Source organism: Triturus cristatus, chromosome 2_1, assembly GCF_964204655.1.
Source record: "Triturus cristatus chromosome 2_1, aTriCri1.1, whole genome shotgun sequence".
Lineage (NCBI taxonomy): Eukaryota > Metazoa > Chordata > Amphibia > Caudata > Salamandridae > Triturus > Triturus cristatus.
The window spans coordinates 1,073,578,378-1,073,592,665 of record NC_140581.1 but is presented as its reverse complement, the minus strand read 5'-3'; the positions used below and the strand labels follow the sequence as shown (position 1 = coordinate 1,073,592,665).

At 43.5% G+C, this 14,288-nt stretch overlaps 1 protein-coding gene across 3 annotated transcripts in view; it reads left to right on the top strand.

Annotated features, from left to right (window-relative positions):
• The window catches only part of LOC146866371 (sodium/hydrogen exchanger 9B2-like), a 293,445-nt gene that overhangs the window by 251,175 nt on the left and 27,982 nt on the right, over positions 1 to 14,288 (top strand). For all 3 annotated transcript variants that reach the window (XM_085636169.1, XM_085636185.1, XM_085636178.1), the window contains exon 8: positions 2,519 to 2,625. In XM_085636169.1, coding sequence (XP_085492295.1) covers positions 2,519 to 2,625 — 107 coding nt within the window. The remainder of the gene's footprint in view (positions 1 to 2,518; positions 2,626 to 14,288) is intronic.

Below are 14,288 nucleotides of genomic sequence, written 5' to 3'. Positions count from 1 at the left end.
CCGAAAATGGTAATATGATTACTCACTGTTATTCAGCGGAAAGCCAGGGACGAACACATCACAATCCACAAAAATTAAAATGGGCCCATATACACAATCAAGTTTCCTGGCTGTTTCGCTGGGGGTCAAGTTTTGTAATTCACTTTCATCTTAATTAGTTAACCCACTGTAGAAATGTTATTCAATGTCTAACTAATCTTCACAGATCAACACTTTTCCTTTGGTCAATGGACCATTAGTTTAGTAGTTGATGGTGATATGAACAATTAACTAACTAATTTACAGATTTCAGTGAAATAACCAAAGACTGGGTAAGATTCAATTAATTTTATCTAAATCTCAGTCCTAAATGAACGCTCATCAGTACAAATTCACAGTGCAAACTCCATCACTTTCATGGGAGAGAAAATTCATTTAGCAATACATTCAATTCACAGAAACAATCAACAATCAATGCATTAAGAGTGGATAGATGAAGAGACAAAAGGCATAATAAATCATGCATTTGCAAAAGGTATGCAAATTTAAAGACAGAATAATAATTACCCAAGGTAATTACCCAAGGTGATAACAGGAAATCCAGCCCTCTGGTGGAGGTCTCCCGATTAAGAATCAGGAGACATAGACTATAGGACAGGTTCAGGACAGGGAAATACGTACTAACTTCTCTATGGACCCGACACACCAGGGCGCATCCCTCTCTTACACTCTCTCCCTCCTCGATATTCTTCCGGAATCTTCAATCTAATCAGGTTGTCATTCAGGTATGAATCTTCCCAGTCTGTCCTCTCCTTCTCATCAGCAGCAGCTCTCGCCTCTCTCTCTCTCTCTCTCTCTCTCTCTCTCTCTCTCTCTCTCTCTCTCTCTCTCTCTCTCAGCAATGTCGACTCAATGATGATTACCAATAATTTAAGTCACTCTAGTTATAGTCTTCATTTCTGCATGTCCCACCCTCAAACGTTTCTAATGTCGATGGATTACGGACTGTGATTGGGCAGGGACAGCGAAGTTGTCATCACCTCATGCTGACATATTCACTTTTTAATAAACCCTTTTGTCGAACAAACCCATCCCCTGTAGCTCATGTATTATTCTGTCTTATTTCCTTTTCTCATGTATTTAATGTTACAAATCAAAACACATTTCAATACAGTTCCACAGTCGAGAAGAGGTTTCACACGGTGGTTGTCCTTGGCTCTTGGCAGCCTGTCAGTGACACGGTCAGCGGGTCACATCACTATTACATTCTAGCTCGCCTCCATTTTCGGCGCCATCTTTTTCCTTTGCATGTTACATTAGGCCCAAACGTACACTATCAATAAAGGAATCATAAACAGATGTTAATTTCTCAAATATGTAACTTTCACTGTTCACCACCCACTTCTACTCTATCCCATGTTAATTCTCATTATTTTAAGCAGAGCATTAGAAGCAACAGCTTTCTTTAAATCCAGCAAGCATATGCCAGGCACATGGTGCCTCAAGACCTACTATTCGTAATTTCTGCGCAAGCATGAGAGTTTTCCCCCTCAAACAGGTTAGTCATGTTGTTGTCTACGTGATTCCTGTTTGCACATGCGCAAAAGCAATTTCCAGTTTAAAGCGGGTTTTAGTTGCGTTTCATTTTATTCTTCATTAATTAAGCATGCATAAAGCTCTTTTCCCCATATGTAAATGTTGTGCGTATGTTAATTTCGTTTTCCATACTATTTTTACAGATTAGTACTGTTAATGAGAGATTGCTCCGAGCAAGTTTCGTTTTCTTGAATCCTTGCTCCATCAACTGCACTACTGACATTACATCAAGACTTTATCGTGATAGGAAGTAGTGCCTACAATTTCTTATGCATGGTGTAATAGTGCCACACTGTGTTTATTAAAGGAATACGTTCAAACTGCAAGCTAAACTAATTGGCATTTGCATGAGAAGAATCAGGAGCAGACCGTGTAGGTAAGAGTGGTGGGGTGGTGAGGAGGGGTGGGGGTGAGTCGACAGACAACGACGAGGTAAACTAAAAAAAAAAGAAAACCACTTACCGTACACTCACCACATCGCCGAGTGCGATGCAATGAGCGCAAGGTAAGTGGTTTTCTTTTTTAACATTTTTATTTTACCTCATTGTCGTCTATCCACTCTACCCCGCCCCACCGCTCTTACCTGCACGGGCCACTCCTGCAGAAGATAGAACTGTATAATGCTGTCCCCCCACACTCAAAACCTCTCAGCTGCAAACATGCCGATACCAACATGTACATATCTGCCAGTTCCTCACAACTGCCAAAGGTTGGAACGTCACTGCTCCCGTGCCAACAAAGGAATTACCAGACATTCTAATGTCCTTTAAAGGGCCACATTACAACAATATTCCTGAAATTCATGTATATACGCTATAAGAGCCTGCCCACTAACATATGTACGAAAAGAACAAGTTCAACAGAGGTGCTTTGCTTGCTTGTGCCTGCACTTAAACTGCCCCAGGTTGCTCATTTAATTTGCCTTTTTGATGCGTTTTCAAAGGTTCCACGGTTAACAACATTATTCGAGGAGTGCTGGAAGTTGTAGTCGGGGTAGCGGCTGGTGCACTTTTGGGATTTTTTCTTCGCTACTTCCCAAGCAAAGAACAGGTAATTATCTCTTTCACGGTGTTAACGGTTGAAAAAAGAGTTGTCTTACTACACATAATAACAGAAGGGAGTAATGGTATGTAATTGACATGGATGGAGGCTTGGTTTATAGAGTAAATTTTTGTCGATCAAATATTTTGAACCATAGAATGTATATTTTCCTCACTGGAGATTTCCACAGTGTAAGTAGTTAAATACAAGTTTCTTTTATCAAACTACAGCTGGGGATATTTAGCTATTTGGCAGCCTCATTACTTACATGTCTGTAAAATGCTAATTCTTTTGGATTGACAAAACAATTAACTCTCACCCACAGATCTTTGTGCATCTCCAAATGTTTCCCAGAACCATTTACTAATCCTCCATGCCATTTGAAATACACATTTTAAACACAGCTACTTTTGTTTGCATTTTTTTTCTAATCTTTGATTCCATCTGTATCTGTGTTTTTAGAGAGAGGGTAATAAATGCAGGTGTACTCTCCGTTGTTCTATTGCTAGCTCGGCTCTTATGTTATGCTGCAAGATAGGAGTTTCTGCGAACTGGAAGTTTAAGATTCACAGTAGTCTGAGGCGCCATTAATTGTGGCTGCAGCTTCATTGAATACAGTTACCTGTGCACAGTGTTTCATTATTATTATTATTATTTTTTGCAGTTTTACATATTGCGAACTCGACCTGAAGGTATCAGAGCGCTTTACATGAACACCAGTTGCATTACAGACAAACACAATCATTTTGTTAGTCACGGGGAGATTAGGTGATTTGCCCAGAATCACAGGATGTTTGAAGCTCACGCCAGACTCAAACCTGGTTCCCCAGCTTCGAAGTTGGCTGCTCTAGCAGTTGAGCGACATCCTCTCAGTAGAGCTCTCTGATTGAATGGCATAAGCAGGGATGCGAGGCGGCATGTTCTATACTCAACGACGATGATGCTGAGATTCCGGAGATCTCCTTACGATCAGGGGAAACCGTCACAATGGATTTACCATTCAAACAGAAGCTATAACAATAGGAAAAGCTTTAAAAGCGCCAGTTGAGTAAATGGTGGGATGTTAGTTCCTTAACTACTTGGACGTTGGAAGGATCCCCATGGGATTACACATATCAATTATGCCTCACCTATTAAATTCCACATCGAGAATTATTGAAGGAATGGTCGACTTTTATGGCAAAAATATGCAAGGGGTAGGGGATCTCTGGACGAAAGGGAAATTTAAGACGTTCGACATGCTGAAAACCGAATATCAGTTGAACGATAGGGAATACTTTCGGTACGCTCAGGTTCATCACGCTTTGTGTTCCGTATTCCCGGACGTTGCGGCTATTCCGGAGTCCTCCCCGTTGGAAGATAGAGTATTGGATGGCTATGGGCGGGATAGCACCATTTCGCTGATTTATAAGAAGCTTATCAATGATCGAATGGGTTTGCTGACCTCATTGCGAGAGACATGGACTGCCGACGGCTTGGAACTTGACGACGAGGATTGGGTGTCAGCGGTGGCCTCCCCGAAAGAGGTGGCTATCCCGGCCCGCTTGCGTTTCGTCCAGCTTAAGATACTTCATAGAGTGTACGTCACGGGCCTGGTTTGATGCGTATGGGGTATTCGGTGGATGGTCTGTGTAAGCGAGGCTGTGGACTACTGGGGACTTTCCTCCATATCCTGTGGGAGTGTCCGGAAGTGACTCGGTTTTGGTGTAGAGTGCATGCGGTGTTAGAAGAAGTCACGCATGTTGCCTTGTTGCCGGAGGCACGGAGATGTTTGCTGAATGTCTGGGAGCCGACTGATTACAATGTGATGCAGACGCAGTGGGTGACTCTGGGCTATATGGTAGCGAAGCGTGACATTGCACAACTGTGGGGCTCCCAGAGGCCACCAACGGTCTCAGCGTGGAAGGAACACATGGACTGGTGTATGTTCAGAGAGAAAACGGTGTATGTTGCGAGAGGCAAGCCTGGGAAGTGGATTAAGGTGTGGGGTCCCTGGAACTCCTATCGTGGAGGTATTTGCGCCCCGCCCCAGACGCGAGAGATGGATGCTGCTCTGTCTCCCTAGCCCGCGCATTCCTCTATGCTCCTGCGACATGTGCATTTGGTTTCTTCTGCCTGCCCCCCCCCCTCTTTCTCCCTGGGTTTGTTTACCCCTTCGATACGGGGAGCACATGTTACTACTATTGACCTCCTCTGCCTTGTGTGTGTGATGTTTTTCGTTTTCTTTAAAAATATGAAACCTTTCTTTGTTTGTCTATGGACTGCGGCTGCGGCTGGCTGAGTTGATTAGCACTCCAGTAGCTCTCTTATTGCTTCACCGATGTGGCTGTTAAGATGTGTCTATGCTTATAGTGTGCATTAGCGGCCGGCCTGTTGGTTGTAGGCCCATACTTGTATGTCTCTGAAACTGTAATAAAGGTTTTAAAGAATAAATAAATATATAAATAAATAAAAATATGCAAGGGCATGATTGAAATCCTTGTAAAATATGCTAAACTGATTTGGAATTGACTACGCAAGAACTGGCAGAAATTGGCAAACAAAAGGATAATGAGACAGTAAAAGAGTTTTGAGCTGCATTCCAAGAAAGGCTATTGAAATTGGAGGAGGACATTAAAATAAAGATATAGCAAAAAGTTCTCAGAGGTAAAAACGACTATGCCGATAGACTCATTTTGACCTTGGCCTGTAAATTTGGCTTGGGGGTAACTGACTTAAAAATGGTCCGTAACCAATGGAGACTGGAGTTAGTCTTAACAGATTCGAGGAAACCCCGAGTGTGGTAACTGGAGGTAGACCGCTTACTCTATTTCAGCTGCTGAAGCTAAGACAACTATATCTGGGCAGGAACAAGTCAAAAGGACGAGTAAGAACCTGCGGCAAAGGATCCGCAAAACAAGGCGGGCGGAAAAAAGGGTGGGGTTAGGCAGATCTACCTGACCGAGATGACAGAAGGAAGAAACACAGGATTAATGGGTGAGGAGAAAACTGTAGTGAATTTATCCACATACAGTCTATCATCAGCGGAGGAATAGGTATTAAGCTTGGCCTATTATTATGTCTGAGTACTGATGCCAGAATGAGAATAGACCTGTTCCTCTATATCAGAAAACTGAAATTACTGAAATTACATAACATGACTGTTGAATCCCACCACAATGATGTGTGTGCCCTGAGTGTGGGAAATATGAGTAATTTTAATTATTTGAATGATATTGACACCATTACTGGAGTTAGACCAGGAGCATTCTAATGTGTAAATTAGTAAGACTAGAAGTGTGTTACAGGAGATGTGTTATTTTCCAAGATATTTTTATTGCCATCAGGTTATGCAGCCAGTCAAGCAATGTGTAGACAGTATACATTGAGGATCTAGGGACAAGGCTTTGCTTGAGTACAGTCTCTTTATTTGTATACCGCCTTTTTATAATGCAGACATCGAGTGTTGCAACGTATTCACACAATACCAATAGCAATGAATAACAGCAAATTACCAAAACCAGTGCCACCAATCGGGCGTCCCGGGTATGTATAAGATTACAGTTAGAGAAAACATCATGTAACCTCACTCCTATACAGTAACTCTCAGGCTAACTTGACACCAGAACAGAGATCGGCATCATATGACTTAGCTATGGATAAAAGCATAGTAAGAAAGTCCTAGGATAGAGGGGGGAACATAGTCCTGATGTATATTGATCACTATGAGTCTAAAGCACTGAGACAGCTTGCTAATACTGAATGCTGTGAGTTCATAGATGATGCTAAGTAAAGACAATGTATCAAAACGTATCATGATATGTTATGGGAATAGCATGGACCGGTTGGATAGATATTCATGAGTATTGATTTTTTAAAACAGATAGTCCCATGCTCATACCTATTACCCAAAAGGGAAGAGGTGTGGCGCCGCGGCCAGGGCGACTGACTCCGGAATCTGGGGATCACGGTTCGATCCCCGGCGCTGGAGGCAGATTAGCCCAGCGTCATGTGACTCTGAGGCAATAGCTTGCTTAATCTTCCCAACGGCCCCTAGCGCCTAGAGACCCGTAAGGGTGATTATTCGCGCATTACAAATGTGGTTTATTATTATTAATATACACAAGCATTTAACTTAACCCGCTGTGAGGCCAATTGTTTAATCTAATGGCGCTTCCATGAGAACACAGCTATTCACTTGAACTTCTTTTTAGCACCACATGTTAGCACATTGCCGTCCTATTGTCAGGACAGTTCTGATTTTAAGTGTACGATTTAAGACTTGACATGGGAATCCACATAGTTTATTACTAGCTAGATGTGCGCTTGTTATACACCAGCATACAACATATTCAGGGTTTTGAAGCATGCTTTAATTTTCTCTGCAGTAGGTCTATTTCTTTGGTTGACAATACAAAGAAGTTACATTCTATGATGACTTACTGTCTGGAACAAAATATCTTTCTGTTTGAAAAAACTCTAGACCATCAACTCTCCGGTACAGCAATGGGCACCTGCTTTGTCTCCAGCTGCGCAGCTCTTTTCATGGGCGGACTAGTGGGATGAGCAGGTGATCTGAATGAAGCTGTATGACTGTTACACCAAACACAACCCATTATAGATTAGATATATCAATCGCCTTTTTTTGATATGGCTTGATCATTTAGAGTTGGTTAAATAATTAATTGATAGGCTGGAACTGAATAATTTGAATTTGCACCTCACCTTCTCTATAAGTAACAAAGGGATGGATTATCTTGATGTAAAACTGAAGGTGGTCAGAAATCGGATTGTAACATTGCATAGAAAGAAAACTGCAGGGGATAGTACTCTGCATACTATGAGTGGAGTGTTCCATATAGTGAGCTCGTACATGCCAGGTGTAATTGCAGTAACATTAAAGCCTACAAAAAAGATCAGAATATTCTGGAGCGTTTTAGAGACCATAAGCATCCTGAAAAATGATTATTACAGGCTAAGAACTAGGTGGCATATGTGGATAGAGATAAGGTTCTCTTCAGCAGTGTTTATTTTAGAAAGAAAACACTGATAAGAATATTGTGAGGTTTGTCATAACATCAATAATCAGCCACAGAGAGTTAAAGAAAATTCGGAATAAACACTGGCCCCTCTTTAGAGCAGATCCAGTAAAAGTGAGAGATGTGGGTTTACATTTTGCGATTACCTATAGGAAAGGTAAATTATATGGAGATCTTTTGATACATAGCCATCTGGTGGATTCCCAACACAAAACGTGGTTGCAACTCTCAATAGGGTTCTTCAAATGTAGAGCATGTAAAGCCTGCAAACATACCACCAATCAGAGAGCTTTTAAGTTACCCACAGGCAGAAAAAGGGAAAATATATAACTACATAACCTATTTGTCTGACTACGTGGTATATGTTTTGGAATGCCCTATACATTTCTTTACGTAGGTAGTACCAAATTTCCACTACAGAAAAGAATACTTGAACACCAGAGAGTGCTTAGAAATGTGGAGGGGGCTTCTTACTCACGTTTGATTATCGATTTGAATACCAAAAGCTCATGGGGCTTTAATAATGATGAAGAGTTTGCAGTACACATTGGTATTTAATGTTGCTGTGATAATAGCAAGAACTGCTACTCACATTAGATTTGTGTCTAGCACCAAATCAATGACAGGTATTCCATAACTCCAAGCACATGTATATTCAGAAACCGGCACAGAGCACAGATCATGACAGTAGACAGGGTAGAATAATATCCAAAAACCTTTAGTCTATAAAATGGTAAAACTACTGCAAAGAAACAGCAAAATACAGAAGGAAAGGAGCTAGGCTTATGTTATCTGAGGTGGACATGTCATTGCCGAGACATGTATTTGCTATGAGAGCAGTGAGCGGACTCCATGAGTTACAATAGAGAGTGTCGCAACTCTGAAAACACAGAAATAATGAGCCTTGCGGTGCTGAAATGCTTTAAGCATCCACAAAACCTGAGGGAATGGAATCTTCTTCCCTGCCATATTCCTCATTCCAAGATGGTGCTGTGCACAAACCCTAAAATGCAGCCAGGGTGACTACAGGCACCAATGCTGAGGCTGTCGAAATGGAGACGGTGATTTGTTATTGAGTGCAGGGATCAGAGATTTGCCCTTTGATGGCTTGATTTCCTCTTGCTGTACTTCAACTGCGAGAGGTTTGCTTTCTGCTTCATGTCCACTGTCATGGCTCTGTATGCTTGGAGAGCTGATGGATGTTTGAAGGCAAGGCCAGACCTGTGTTGCACTACCCAGAAAATACTGTCTTCCGTGATGACCTAGTGATGCAGCCCTTGAGAGCATAGGCTTTGTGGTTCATGCACTGAGAAAGCTACACTGACTCTGAGGCAATACATAGTGACTGCTTCATGGGATTCTAATGTACAATTGATTACACCCAAAAAGAATAGTAATAAAGTATCATAAGAGAAGGAGATTCTTCCTCCAGCACCGTCCACCTATCCACTTGCCACTGGGTATATTATAGGGGACAGATTGCCCTTTTTTAAATAGTATGACCCAGGGAGAATACCTCTTGCTTAACTGTCATATAGACCAGTATTGTCTGAAAGGTCACCCCAAGGAGGGCAGTATGGAGGAATTGAAATGGAAAGTTGAACGCACAGAAACTAAGGTCTGGCCTCAATATATTGATGTTGAAGATGAGGTGAAGGTGCAGAAACATGAAGATGAGTTACACCAACATGCTCCTGCGCTGTTCAAGTACTGTACAGTAACATCCGTGATTTGAATTGGAGTCGAGGTTAAACTTTGGAGTAATATGGTGCCTGCTGCAACGCTCAGGAACCTTGGCATTCTGATAATACCGGAGATGGAGGCAAGATTGAATAAAAGAACTGAAAGAAGGAACAAGGCAAAAAACAATGTGGTCTGCCATCCCTGACGTACCTGTAGGTTTTAGAAGTCAGGTTGTATATGTTCTCTGCTGTCAGTCAAAACGGTCCTATTGGCAATTAATCTTTGTGCATTGCACACCTTCTGAATGTTAAGTGCATGTAAACTAAAAGTGGTCATTTCTCCTTTAACTGCATGGCATCAACCACAAAAGCTGAAAATTCCACTTCAAATATTATAATATATAATAAACGCAAGCATAACATCATCAAAATCATTGGTTTTTCTCAAGGTTGTGACTTGATAAACCCTTTATGGACAATCAAGTTTCCAAACTGGAGTAATTAAGTCATCACTAAAAAACTGAATGAAGGAATAATACATATCCATGAGTTACAGAAATTCCTTCAAAAGTGTCCAAAATAAAGAATATCAGTTTCTTTCAGAACCTGATTGAAATAGTAACTTTTTAAAGCATTTGATTTGAAACAGAAATGCATCTTTATTTATTTTTTCAGTTTTATGGAAGGCAAACTCAGCCAAAGGGCATGGAATGCTTTACATGAGCACCAAATTACATAACATAAGGTCAGTTTCATGCTTTTTTAAGGCACAGGGAGAATAAGTGATTTTCCCAGAGTCACAGTCTGTTCAATTGACACCGGGCCTCGAACCTGGTTTCCCAGTTTCAAAGAGGGTAGCTTTAGTTGTTAGTCTATGATTCGATCTGATTCGAAAAGGTATGTGTGCAGCATACTCCTGCCATCCATCTTGGGCTCAGACATGTGCAACTTGTATTTCTTCGAAGAAGTCTTTTGAGTCACGAGGTATAGTGACTTCTCCCATAACTGATAATGCGTATGGACATCAGCTTCCTGGTTAGATAGTTTGCTTCCACCGTCGGGGTCAGACGTGCTTCACTGAGGCTCTGAGTCTACACCTCGTGGCTCTCTTCATCGGGCCTCTCCAGCTCTCTGCTCCTGTTGTCAACCTTTTCTCATTCTGTCGTGGTCCCTCCAGCGGATCTCTGTCTCAGGTTTCGTCGATGCCCTGCTCAGAGCTTTGCCCGTCTTGAGCCTCCTCTGTCAAGTCTCACGCTCGAGAATGTGAGTACCATAATGGAAAAGACCTTTTCACTACTTTCAACAGTGCCATTCCAAGAACTCGTTGGCAGATCAACACTCTGTCCATAACCTCTGCTTGTCCCCAAAGCATAAACAAGGCTTCCTGCTCTGCTTGCCTCACCTTCTGCCCCAAAAAGATTTTCAGGAATCATTGAAATTGTCGACTCACCCGGCGCACAATGGAGCAACATCAAGACGACACCCCCTTCGGGGAAGACATCAAGGAGGAAGAAATAGAAGAAGGAGTTGACATCAAACAGATCACCTCCTTCAGCCCGGAACCTGATTCACCCTCGGACTCTGAGGTCGCAAGACCCGCAGTCCACACCTGGCCAGCACCAAAAGTCAACTTCTGTGAGTACTACTACACATCAAGTCACTCACTGCCCTTCTGGGGGACCAGCGCACCACCCACAATAAAGTACACAGCCTTCTGTGCTGCCACTGCCTTGCAGCCATGTCCGACACCAATCTAAGTGTTCACAGCTGACCTTGGCTCCGACCCTAGTGGCGAGCAAGCGCACAAGACCTGACCCGCATTGACACCGACAGCTATATTGACAACCGCTGGAGGGATAACCCATGGGACGATTATGGGCTGTCCCTGCAAGTGACAATGACCAGACCTATTTCCCGGCAAACCTTCCCCGCCTAACGATACCACCTCGTTATCACAAGGCTGTCTACAGAGCATCCACCTTTCACAAGTTTGAGATACATACTATGAACGAGGAAGAAGTTTTCTGCATGGAAATGCTCTTGCACACTCAACATACCACCCAATATTTGCCTTTGCTTAATGGAATGCTTAAGCCTATGCAAGAGTCTTTAACGATCCTGTTTAAGCTAGAGTTTTCACCCCAAAGGCAGACAAAAAGTACAAGCCCTCACCCTCCGATCCTCCCTATATTAGAGGCCAGCTGCCACCAGACTCTTTGGTGGTGCATGACGCTCGTAAACAGGCAAATGCCCAAGGAACTGGGGGTGCCAGTCTGCCTGAAAAAGACAGCAAAAGGATTGATACCTTTCAGTTGGCAACTCACAAGCATATTGCTATCTCCGTAGGGTTGTTGGCAAGATATGACCGTGCCCAATGAGATGAAATGGGGGACCTAATCTCTTATCTCCCAGACCAATACAAACAGAGGACACAGTAGATTGTAGCTGAAGGGCAAACACACTCCAACACCTCTATGAGGCTGACACCGCCACCAGGGGGAATAAATTCTAGCATATTAATCCGTAGGCATGTTTGGCTCCATATCTCTGGCTTCAAGACAGAGGTCCAGCAGCATTTGATCAACATGCCCTTTGATGGGGGGAACACCTGTTTGAGCCTCAAGTTGATCAGATGCTGGATTTCTTTTTCAAAAAAGATACAGATACAGCCAAAGCAAGGGGGGCTCTCTAATCTGCATCATGTTGTGAGACTTTCCGTTGCCACAATCTTGTTGCAGCGCCATGACTACCTACAGCAGACACCTCGTCCTCATATCAGAGGCAACAGCAACAATCACAAACCTCCTGAAGATATTTCAGGGGTGCCTTTGGGGGAACCAACGCCAAAGATAGAGGCAGAGCAGCTAAGGGAGCCACACCCACTATGCAATGACTTCCTCTCTCTGATCACTCAACACCTGTTGGGAGATGTCTTTAGGGGTTCCTGCCACAATGGCAAAGATCACCGCAGACCAATGGGTCCTGTCCATTGTAGAGCAGGGTTACTGCCTGGAGCTAACTGCCTCACCGCCAAACACTCCCAAAACACACTCCCTCTCACTACAACACCAAAGGCTCCTAAAAGAGGAAGTACACGCGCTCTTCCTCAAGAGAACCACAGAGCCACCCCAACAATGTGTCAAAGGGGTGTACTCCTTGTACTTTATAATCCCCAGAAAAGACAGGGCTCTGAGGCCCATGCTAGACCCGTGACTCCCCTCAATAAGTAGATTCCATTGGAGCACTTCCACATGGTCACGCTCCGGGATGTCATTCCATGACTGCGATAAGGTGACTTCACCTAAAGGATCCCTGTTCCCACATCCAGATTAATCCTGGGCATTACCGCTACGTCTGTTTCATTGCAAGTGGATAGCACTTTCAATTCAAAATTCTGCAATCTGGCGTTAATACTATCCAAAAAGTATTCACCAAATGCCTTGCAGTGCTAGCCGCTCATTTACAGAGGAGTGGCATCCATGACATCCCGTATCTTGGCGACTGGCTGAAAAAGAGTGCAAGCAAGCAGCAGTATCTGGCTCACACGCAGGTCACCTCCTTCATGATCTGGGTTTCACTATCAACGTGGGAAAATCTCACCTTTTACCCTCACAAGTACAACCCTTCCTAGTGGCAATACTCAATTGAGTCACCGGGAAAGTTTATTCCAGTCCCAGAAGAGTTCAGCGTTTCACTTGCTGCTGCCTCTTTTTCAGCCAAATCGTCAGCGAAGAGTGATGTGCCTCTTAGGCATGATGGCCTCCTGCATTGCCATTGTTCCCCATTCCCAATTACATAGGCATCTGCTTCAAGAGTGCCTAGCAACACAGTGGTAACAAGCGAAGGGTCTATGGGAAGATCTAGTGTTGATTTGGGCAGGCACCCATTGCTCTCTGAAGTGGTGGAAGAGCAACCATTTGTTGCGGGGCAGGCCCTTTTTATACCCAGTTCTCTAAGTGACCATTACCATGGGTGCCTCTCTCATGGGATGGGGGCACATCTACAACACATGACTGTTCAGGGTGTATGGACATCCATTCAACAGACCTACCACATCAACTACCTGGATTTGTTGGCGGTTCAATTAGCTTTGAAGGCCTTCTCCTGTCATGTACATCACAAACCAGTCCTGATCAAAATAGACAACATGACTGCCATGTACTACCTGCATTAACCGTTGGGCACACACTCTCCCACCTCTCAGCACTGGCGCAAAACATTCAGCATTAGGCAATCCACCACAGAGTACACCTGCTAGCGGAGTACTTCCAGGAGCACACAACGAGTTTGAAGTCCTGCTTAGCAGGATGTAGCAACAACTCTACAAGTGAGAACTCCATGTCAAAGTCCTGCTTTCCTACTTCCAATGTTGGTGGTTTCTTAACATAGATCTGTTTGCAACCACAGAAAACACCAAATGCCCAAGCTTCACATCCAGGTTTCCACACCCACAGTCTATGGACAAAGCTCTATGGTTGAACTGGTCAGGGATATTTGCCTACGCTTTTCTGCCTCTCCTACTCCTACTATAACTAATTCAATAGCTTCAACAGACGTCCCTCACCCTCGTCCTAGTGGCTCCCATGTGGGCTAGGCAGCCATGGTTCACAAAACTACTCGAGTTGTATATAGTTCTTCATGAGAAACTCCCCAACAGGCTGCACCTTCTCACTCAACATCAGGGCACTCTCAGGTATCCCAGTCCTAGGCAGTTCGACCTGGGGATCTGGCTTCTGAGGCATAGAGTTTGATTATCTCAGTTTGCCTTCTGAATGTAGGTCCATCCTCAAGGAGGCTCACGGTCGCACCACTAGAGCATCCTATACATCAAAGTCAAAGAATGTGGCCACTAATACTTACCCAAGCACGTTGACCCTCTCAAGTCAACAGTGCAGTATGTTATTTACCTCATTTGCAACACTCTGGGCTAGTTTGCACTTCCATTAGTTTACATTTAGCTGCAGTGGCAACA